Here is a 10845-nt window from a genome sequence, read left to right as displayed (position 1 = left end):
TATAATTTATCATATTTTTTAAATTATTTTTATTTTACTTCTTAAATTTTATTTGCGTTGGTTTTAAAAATTAGACTGAATTGGCCGGTTAAACTAGTCGAACCATGAACCAACAGCATTAACTATCTAGTTAATCATGTAAAACCGTTAATTAAAAACTGCTAGTAAATTATTGAACCGACCAAAAACCGGTCGATCGGAATGAAATCGGAACCGGCCGGTTTGGATGAAACTACGTCGTTTTAAACATTACCCAATTTTTTTTTTCTTTTTGGTTCACGCACGCGTGACCTTCCTTTCCCTTCCCTTCAGTCTTCGTTCCAAACACCTAACCTAACAGCTTCTCCCCAAATCAAAAAAGGAAGTTGAAACAGGAAACGCTAGCTTCTTCACCACCGCCGCAAGGACTGCCGCCGTACGTCGCGCTCAGGCGCTACCATCGTCGTCTGGTCGTCCGTGCTTCTTCCTCCTTCAAGAATCGCAGCTTCTTCCTCGAGCTCGGCGCGTCAGTCCCTGGTCTTCATCTGCTCCGTCGCGCGCTTAGGCACCACCATCTTCGTCTGGTCGTCGTGCTCGAAGTCCCCAACCCACCAATTGCAGCTTCTTCCTCGAGCTCGTCGTCTTTGAGTCTGCTCTTCGTTTGCTCAGCCGCAGGTTCTTCCAACCCACCATCGTCTTCTGAGTCGTGCTCCCTGCCTGGCCTCCGTCTCCATCGTGCTTCTGCCCCTCGCTCAGACTGCTCAGAAGCTCAACCAACAAAAAAACCCTAGACTTCGAAGGTCAGTTCACTGCTAACTTCTGCGTTTTTTATTTATGCCCTGTTCAATGATTATTTGATTACTGATTATTTGAATGTTTTGTGTGTTAATTTTTTATTGAATGATTATTTGACTACTGATGAGCTCTGGTTCTGCTGTGTTGCTGTTTTTGTGTGTTGTGATTTTTTATTGAATGAGCTCTGGTTCAGCTGTGTTGCTGTTTTGTGTGTTCTTTATTTTTTATTGACATGCATCTGAGTGATATCACCACTGTAAGTTATCTTAACTACTTGCCCTTTCTCTAGTCCATAGTATCTTGCAATTGCATCTGTTTGTAGAATGCGGGGTAGCTGACAACAACAAAGCTTCAAACCAGAATAATGTAATAGTGTCTTGTAATGTGAACAATAATTCTGACTCTAAGATGGTCACAGTCAAATTTTATGCACAAAAAACATGTAATGTGACACTGTAATGCATAATTTAAATTGCACATATTATTTGTGCCATAAATCATAATTTTTTAATACATTTCAGGCTGATGTAGAAGAAATTGTGCTTAGATTGTGATTGATAGAAGAAGAAAATATGAACTTATAACTGATTGAATATGAATTTAAATTCAATGAATTTTCACTTAAGTAATTCTTATGTTTATCATTTAAATGCAATGAATTGTTGATTTATTATTTCATTTAGGTCATTGAATTGTTCTAAAAATTTTTGTTTCGTCCTTGAGCCATTGTGCTTGTTTTCATGGGATCAGAATTTTTTAGTCTTCTTATTTTTTGATTGCGTCTATAGGTCCTAATGGTTATGTTTGGTGGCTGAAAAGTTTGCCTCCGTTTTGTATGTTGCAGTATTGAAAGCTAATTCAGTTGAAAAGGTTGAGTCTGAGATTCTTCAGTTTGTTGAGGTAGTTAAGAACAATATTGTAGTTTATGTATGATTATTTATTATTTTATTATAAAACAATTTTCCAGTTGAACAATGGTTAGACCGGTTAGACCAGTAAACCAGTAACTAGAGTGGTTCGATGGCCGGTCCGATTTTTAGAACCTTAAATATATATCACTAAACTATTAACAAAAATATTAAAATCTCAAATTAATAAATGAATGAAAAAACCCCCAAAATACCCCTATGACTACCACACTGGCACACCCCATTCTCCATTCACTACGACAAACCCCCTGATCTTCTTCTCCCGCAGCCCCGGTGTGTGTCTGTGTCAAACACCCGAACAGCAGCCGACTTCTTTGTCCAACATCACTCCCATCTGCTCACTGAGGTCGCTGCTTTGTGTTCTCTCTCCACCGTTGCTGTAGCTATGTCTCTCCAGCGAGGCTGCAACCTGTGACCTCGTCGCCGATCTCCTCTCCTCTGGTGTTATGTGCCTCTCTCTCGCCGTTGGTCAGGTCTCTTCACCGATCTCCTCTCATCTCCTTTTGTGTGCCTCTCTTGATATCTTGATTTCTGTTAAGAATATGGATTAGTTCAATTGTCAAATTTCTATTTTATTAGATTAGTTTTGGTTTTGCCTCTCTTATGAGGTGAAATTAGTGTGTGTGCTTAAGCTTGATTAAATTCAGCGGGAGCAATAGAGCCTTAATTTGCTTGTGTATAATTAAACCTTGTTATTTTATGAAAGAATGAAACATTCTGGAGTTTTAATTTGCTTGTTTTGCTTGTCATTTGAATTGTCAATATTTAAAGAAAATTGTTAAGTCTTATTACATTTTTCTCCATGTCTGGGCAATATAATCAACATAAACATAATACATAAGGGGAATATGGATGGATCAGTTTGGCCCTTGATTTGCTATTGTTATGTGATTTGGTGTTTTGATGAATTCAACTACTGATTTGTCATTTTTGCTTTTGAACTTTGATTTGCAATTGTTGCATCTGATTCAATAGCAAATTTCTTACTTGATTTTCTAGCGATGATACAAAGGAAAAACTATTTGCATTTCTCACATACTCTTGCAACAAAGATCACACCATTTGCTCTATTGAAAGTAAAATGTTTCTCCTTTTTCAGCTTGAAGGACTCTTCTTATATAGGAAAAAAGGTTTACATATTTGGAAGAATGTTATATCCTTGTTATTGGTAATGTTAATGACTGAGAAAGAAGGTTATACTGTTTTTGCACCCTTCTTCCCTTCAAGTAGGAAACATATAATGAAAGAATTTGAAATAATTAGTATATTAAGAAAGAGAGAATTATGACAGTGTTCAACTCTACTTCCTTTATATAGGCACACGACTGACTTGGTTTACTATTGTTTTGTGATCTGATGTTTCTGATTATTATTGCATCTGAATGTAATGGTATTTCTGCCCTTCTATATTCGCTGCATCACATTCTCTACTCTGACTGTCAGCCGCCTTATTCAACTTTAATGCGGAAAAATATAACTCATTTTATAGTAAAATACAATTCACTTACAACTACTTGTTTGTGGTTCAATTCATTAACTCTCAAAGGACCTGTATAATGCTTTTCGGCAGAGATATTAAAGAAAAGTCTTTGTTCAAAGTTAAATTGCAATGACTGACACCACCTATTGCTACTGTGAATTCAAACCAAAAAATTATAACAATTACAGGCACATGAAAGCATGGATTAGGGTACATGGAATTAATGTGAATTGAATTTTCTGACAATGAATAATGTGAGAGTTGAAATTGTTCACAGCAGCCACTGTAGATTAATTACAGGCACATGAATTGTACCAGATAGACTTTTGAATTGTACAAATTCTTATTGATAGACATTGGTGTGCTCTGTTTTGAGGGGCTGCATAGCATTATATAGCTAATCACTCAAGTCAGATTCACTGTTTAATATTGTACAAACTGAAACAATGAGGTGGATTATGATTTATGAGGCTAAAATCTGTTTTGTTGTCAGACTTTGCTGGTTGCAAAGTGTAGTTGCACTTGCAATGATAGGAGGTAGTCGTGTCAGGCTTAACACATGGCAGCAGACTGCTGTTGCAGTCGGTTCGGCTGTTGGTGCATTGTTAGACCCACGAAGGGCAGATCTGATTGCAGCTTTGGGGGAGACAACTGGGAAGCCTGCTTTTGAGAGAGTTCTTGAAAGGATGAGGCAGAGTACAGAGGGAAGAGTAAGTTTGTTTTTGTATTTGCTTATTGTATTGGTTAAAACTTATTTATGATGTTCTTGTTTCAGTGGAACTAGTCTGTAACAATCCACAAAAGTATTTATGATATAAGTTAGATATAACGAAGTTACTAACACCCAAACAAGTCAAATCTCAGTGGAGCAGAAACTACCCAAGTCTTAATTACAAGGAAACCAAGAGAATAGTAGATATTGTGTTCTAGCTCAAAGGATGAAATAAAGAAAATCCGAAACCAATGGAGCAGTACTGTAATTTCTAAATTGGTAGTAGGGGGAAAAAAGTAGAAAAAAGTACTAATATAATCCAAAATTGGACCTTAACTAACATGATTTCGTTCCTTTGTCATTCTCTTTTTATATCAGCTGATTACAAACTCTTTCAGATGAAACTTTCTCTGCCCAAATTCATAATTTCTGCACTCTCTTCCACGTGTCCAGCCTTGCTAACCAATTCCTCATTTCTTCCAGCTCCATTATCTCTTGAATTTACCTCAGTACTCTTTGGTTTCATAACATAGTCCTCGTCAAATTGAATGAAAGTGGATTGTCCGTTATTTAAATGCCATGAAGTTATGGTACCAAAGTGAGTCATGGACTAGAAAGTTGAATGGAATGGTTAAACGTCAAATTGAATGAAAGTGGATTGTCCGTTATTTAAATGCCATGAAGTTATGGTACCAAAGTGAGTCATGGACTAGAAAGTTGAATGGAATGGTTAAACATTTTTTTCGGAGTTGCCAAAAATCTTTGAAAATTTTACAAAAATAAATATATAAATAATATAAGATGTTTGGCAATTCATCCTTGGCCCCACTGCATTTGGAAGAACGTATTATATATATATATCAACAGCAAGGACTAATCCATGCTTTTTCATGATCTTGTTTGATAGGCAGTGCTGTTAGAGCGCCCTCGTGTTATATCTGCAAATGTAGGACATGCTTGGGACCTACCACCAAACACATTTGGAGCTGCCTATGCTAGATTTATGGGATCCAGGAACTTTTCACCTGATGATAGACCTCCCGTGCGGTTTATGGAAACAGATGAACTGGCCTATGTAGCCATGCGGGCTCGAGAAGTGCATGACTTTTGGCATACTCTTTTTGACCTTCCTACTAACTTGATTGGGGAGTCAGCACTGAAGGTAATAGAGTTTGAGCAGATGTACCTTCCCATGTGCATGCTGTCTGTCATAGGGGGTACAGCAAGATTCAACCCAAAACAGAGAAATTTATTTTATCAACACTACCTCCCCTGGGCCATTCGTGCTGGCATGCAGTGCACTGATCTTATGGGTGTATATTATGAGCGCCATTTTGATGAAGATTTGGAAGAGCTCCGGAGAAAATTGGGCATTTTTCCTGCTCCTGCTGCTCCTTAACTTTCATACTCGGACCTGAATAACAACTGCATTCTGTTTTCTGAGTGATAGCAGTGAACTTGATTCAAGTAACGGAAAACGTTCTGAATGAAATTTAGTGATATAAGCTTTGCCTCTGATATTTAGTCAGTGAGCTTTGTATAGGTTAGTTGTTGTCAATGAATTGGTAATGGTACCCTTGCATACCATAATCAATAAAACTGACCTAAAATCATATATATATTTTGCACCTACTCTGGTTTTTAATTTATCCTATTATGTAAATGGTTCATTGGTTCTTCACTCTATTTGATTGTAGCTGCTAGATTACCATATCATACCATCAATGGAAAACATTGCATTTGGGTATGAAATTTGTGGGAAGGTTTATACAAGGGATTCAAATCCTTGATCTGAGTGAATTGATTGCATATATCTGGTTTTGCGCTATCAGGATGTACTTTTTGTTTTGACCTTAACAAAAGTCATATATATTATTTTTCTATACAGTAAATAGTTATTTTCTATGTATATATTTTATCTATAATTTTCAAATTAGAATTCTCATCTCTCATCAGACTTATGTCTTTTAAAAAATAAGAATAAATGACCATTTGTACCCATGAGAGATGAAAACGCTGACATTTGTACCCATGAAAGCTCAAAACTAATCTTGTATCCATGATAGATGCTGTCCGTGTGACAAAAGTGCCCTGGCTTGGATCTGAGCTTGGTTTGTGGGTTTTCGAACCTACGTGGCAATCCCCCCCCCCCTCCCCACCCCCCAAAAGTCATATCTGAGCCAACCATTCACCATCATCATCTTCATCTTCTTCACCATCATCCCCATCCATCACTGTCTCTTCCCAGCCACCATAACCTCTATCACCATCACCTCAGCACCGCCACAGCCACCTCCCTTCACCACAACCTCCGGCGACAACCCACACCGCCGCGCCCCTTTCTCTTCTTCTTCCCCTCTTCTCACCTCCGCTGAGCCCAGAAACCACAACGCTAGCTCCTCCTCTCCACCAAAGTCCAGAGCGGCAGCGGCCACCTTCTCCATTCCTGGGTCTCCTCTCGTCTGCCACCAAACAGCCGCGACACCCAACCTTCTCCCCCGCTATCGGCTCTGCCTATGCCGTTCTCGGTTCCATCATCTACATCATCGGCGGCTCCATTAACGACGTTCCCTCCTCTCACATCTGGCTCCTCGACTGCCGCTTCCACCGATGGCGACGTGGACCCTCCATGCGCGTCGGCCACGAGTTCACCACTACAGGAGTCGTCGACGGAAAGATTTACGTCATCGGAGGCTGCGTCGCCGACAATTGGGCCTGGTCGGCCAAATGGGCGGAGGTTCTTGACCCCGCCTCCGAGAAATGGGAGCGCGTGGCGAGCCCCGCGAAGGTTCGGGAGAAGTGGATGCACGCAAGCACCGTGGTGGACGGCAAGGTGTACGCCATGGCGGATTGCGGCGGCATCGCGTTGGATCCCCGATGCGGCGCTTGGGAGAGCGTGGGAACGGAGCTGGACCTCGGGTGGCGAGGGAGGGCGTGTGTGGTGGATGATATTCTTTATTGCTACGATTACTTGGGGAAGATTAAAGGGTTCGATGTGAAGAGTGGGGTATGGAAAGAGCTGAAGGGGTTGCATAAGGGGTTGCCTCGGTTTCTGTGTGGTGCTACCATGGCTGATTTGGGTGGGAAGTTGGTTGTGGTGTGGGAGTGTGGTGGTGGGAATGGGAAAGACATCATTTGGTGTGCTGAGATTCAAGTTAGCAAGAAGAATGGTGAACTGTGGGGTGAGGTTGATTGGTTCCAGAAGGTTCTTTCTGTTCCCAAAGGCGAGTGGAGGTTATGGTGAAGAAGATGAAGATGATTGTGGTGAATGGTTGCCTCAGATATGGCTTTGGGGAGGGGGGGTGGGAGTGCCACGTAGGTTCGGAAACCCACGAGCCAAGCTCAGATCCAAGCCAGGACACTTTTGTCACACGGACAGCAACTATCATGGGTACAAGATTAGTTTCGAGCTTTCATGGGTACAAATGTCAGCGTTTTTATCTCTCATGGATACAAATGGTCATTTATTCTAAAAAATAACTTGTGTTTTCACTCTTAAATATGTGATATCACAATAAATATAAAAAGATTCAAACTTTTCTTTCTATTTTACGTGTAGATATATACTACACGGCGACACACCATATAACAACGGAATACAAAAGGATTCATTTTCTTTTTTCTCATGAATATATAATTGTCTGAAAAATATACACTTGTCAAATAGAGTAACCTTCCAATCAATTTCTTATAACTTGTGATGTCTTCTAACTTCTAAGGAGTGTTATCTTTCTTTGATAACTTTGTAGTTTGGAGTGCTAATTGATTTGCTGTTCAAAAATCTAAAACCCTTAGCAATGTCCTATTTCTTCTGGCACAAATCAATTCCTTGGTTTGATTATGTCACTTCCATTCCTCAAAAGTATTTAAAGTCATCCAAGTCCTTCACATATAATAGGATTGTTGTAAATCCTTAAGCCTTAGTGCGCAATCAACTCTTTTTGTATCTATCAGTGTTTCCATGAGCATTGAATTTCACGCTGAGTATCCATGTACAAGTATTGTTCTGTTTTAATGTGTTGACCTCATTGTAGATTGTTGTATCGGAAAGAGGGTATATCAGTTTCTTCATAACTCTTATGCTCTGGATTTGATGTGATTGCCAAGGTTACCATGTTTACGGTTCTAGTTGTCGTATGATTAGTTACTGATAAGTTACTGATAAGTAGAAATCCAATTGATTTGCATGAGACAGTAACTAAATCAGAGATTGATATCATGTAATAATAGTCTTTGAGATGAATGGTGATCTACTGATCTATTTTATTTTGGATTTTTTTAGTTGTGTTGTATATGATGATGGAAATGCATTTATAAGATAATATAAAACATGCTTTCATTAGTGAGGTCTTGATATTAGAGAACATAATATTAGATATATTGTATGATAACATATGTACAATTCTTTTTCTACTACTATAATTTGAAATTTTTACAAAGTGTAATACTTCTGTAACAAAAATAAATTAATTAAGATACAACATACTGAATTTTCCTTTCTAACAAAAAGAAATGAGCATCTGAGCCTTGTAAGTTTTTTTGGAGTTGGTATAAATTAGTAATGCCTAGTAAATTTAAAAATTCTCAAAAGTCTATTGTAAAATCTGGTGCTTATTAATCAGCAACCCATTATAATCTTCATGCCATTATAAATTTATAATCATCAAATCAAATGGGGAAAATGGCTTTCGTTTTTTCCATGATAATCAAATTTACTTGAAGGAGAAGGGAAATAAGCTAAGCCAAAGGATAGTGATGTACAATTGTACATCATGTAATTCTTGTGATATGGTAGAATCCATAGCATCTACATTCACACATGTTCAATTTTTTGTCCTGTTCATCCTTTTTTATTATCATCGTTGTCGTCTTTATTTTTTTCTTCTCCTATATGTGTTCAAAAAATTAGAGCATAAAAATTTTGATATACAACACATAAATTTTAATGCACATTGTATATCATAAATTTTTTTAAAAGACTACATGTAGAGATAGAAATGGGCCAGGCCAAGCCGAACTTTGGCTTTGACAAAACTGACCTATGTTGTAAATAGACGGCCTAAGCCTAGACTTGTTATCTCTCGTAGGCTTTTTTTTTAGGCTTAAGCCCGATTTATTTAAAGCCTGGCAAACTCACCAGTCTATTTGAAAAGCCTGTTTCGTGAATTAGAACTCAAAAAATAATAAACTTACAAAATCTAAATTCAAATTAAATAGATTCTAAAACTTATAATTCATAATTTGTAAAAAAAATAATTTATATATCAATCTTTAGTCACATATCATAACCATACTTACAATTCATAAATTTTTTTTTTGGAAAAAAAATTACGATCTTAATTAGTATTGACGATTGATTCTTTTTAATTTGTTTTGTATTTAATATAAGTGAATAGTTAAAAGTCTAAACTAAAAATAATTTATTTTTACAAAAAAATATTTTGACGAGCCAATCCAACGAATTTCGTAGGCATTTTTTAAAGCCTATAATCTGACTTTTTAACTAATAGGTAAAAACTCCTAGTTTAGTCTATTTAATAAAACAAACCGGGTCGAGCTGAGCATAATACGAGCCGAGCCCCATCGAGTAGCCCAGCCCATTTTCACCCCTAACTACATGCCTAGAACATTAGAACCCAACCAAAAAAAGACGCACTTTATATACGTGTACAACACAAAAATTTTGGTATACAACACAAATTTTGGTTTCAAAAAAAATTTGGAAGATCACATGTCCAAAACATTGACATCCAACTAATAAAATACACAAAATATAAAAATTTTAATATATAACACAAAAATCTTAGTGCGTAGCAAAAATTTTGGTGTACAGTATAAAAATTTTTAGAAGACCACATACCAAGAATATTGACTTACTCAAGTAATAAAATACATTCACATAAAAAGTTTACGTATTATGCGCAAATTTTTGTGCTTTATGCAATATTTATGTGTTATATGCAAATATTTTTATACTATATTAATAAGTTTGGATTATATACAAAAATTGTTGTACTATATATATATATATATCAATAAATTGATGTGTTCAACAAAAATTTATGTGTGTAAAAGTGCAAAAAAGGACAACTGATGACATATGCGCATGTTGTTTTTTTCACTAAATTTAGGCCAATTTAATTAAATTTAGCTAAAAAACGTTTATACATATAGTATTATTGTAAATTAAATTATGATTTGCCTAAAATCAACTTCGAATTCCTAAGCGCGAATTAAAATAGTTTTTAATCTTTATAAATGATCAAATAAATCACTCAAATTAAATATCGTAAATTTTTCATTTTTTTTCTCTAATCCTAATTTTTGTTAGTGCAGTATTGATTTAAAGTTTTAAACGGTTAAAAGTCAACATGACATTCTAATTGTAAAGTAACGAGGACATTACATGAATATGATCAAAATGATTTTACAAATTAAGTAATTGAACTCAATTTAATCCCACCCCTAACATAAAATTCTAACTCCCAAAATTTCATCACCGTGTCCATCTTCATCTTCTCTTCTCCTGGAGTGGGCTCATTTGGCTTTCTGAATCATGATAGGCAGGTGAGAGAAAAGCTAAAAAAGTTCAAGTAGGAGAAATTATTATTATTTACTTTGTTTGAGTACGTATAACCTATCGTGTAGATATATAATTAGAGGGTTTTTTAGTAGTTGCCTAATTAATTAGTTGCTATTGCTACAAATTCATTTTTGGAAAGTTAGTTTATATTTGGCCGGAGAAAGGCATGAATGAACCATAGCTACAATGAACTGCTTGATTGAGAATTATAATTAAATAAGGGAAATGCTAGTTGTACAATATTAATCGGCCTTTAATCAGCCTTTAATCAAATTTAAATAATATTTAATTATTTTTTTAGTATAACATGTTCCTATTTTGTAGATACATATCTATAATTAGATTTTAATTTAAATTTAAATTTTAA

The 10845-nt window shown here is 36.4% G+C and overlaps 2 protein-coding genes across 7 annotated transcripts; both read left to right on the top strand.

Moving 5' to 3' along the window:
* On the top strand, window positions 290-5642 carry LOC107622544 (ubiquinone biosynthesis protein COQ4 homolog, mitochondrial). Of its 6 annotated transcripts, none has more exons than XM_021113455.1 (5): window positions 290-779; window positions 1619-1674; window positions 1972-2171; window positions 3677-3893; window positions 4803-5642. In XM_021113455.1, exons 4-5 carry the CDS (start codon window positions 3711-3713, stop codon window positions 5292-5294), a joined length of 675 nt encoding a protein of 224 aa, XP_020969114.1. In that variant the 5' UTR covers window positions 290-779; window positions 1619-1674; window positions 1972-2171; window positions 3677-3710; the 3' UTR covers window positions 5295-5642. The 6 variants fall into 6 exon arrangements, with proteins under 6 accessions (XP_020969114.1, XP_016179965.1, XP_020969115.1 ...); XM_016324479.2 differs by having other exon boundaries at window positions 1972-2176; XM_021113456.1 differs by lacking the exon at window positions 1619-1674 and having other exon boundaries at window positions 1972-2176.
* On the top strand, window positions 6153-8176 carry LOC107620306 (F-box/kelch-repeat protein SKIP6-like; the record flags this gene model as incomplete). The annotated part of the gene is made up of 1 exon (XM_016322488.2): window positions 6153-8176. A coding segment is annotated over one exon (987 nt), but the record flags the coding sequence as incomplete, so codon positions are not given.

The sequence above is a fragment of the Arachis ipaensis genome, chromosome B10 (genome assembly GCF_000816755.2).
Source record: "Arachis ipaensis cultivar K30076 chromosome B10, Araip1.1, whole genome shotgun sequence".
In the NCBI taxonomy this organism is placed as follows: Eukaryota; Viridiplantae; Streptophyta; class Magnoliopsida; order Fabales; family Fabaceae; genus Arachis; species Arachis ipaensis.
Note: the sequence above shows the minus strand (reverse complement) of the source record. Positions and strands in the feature narration are given on the sequence as shown.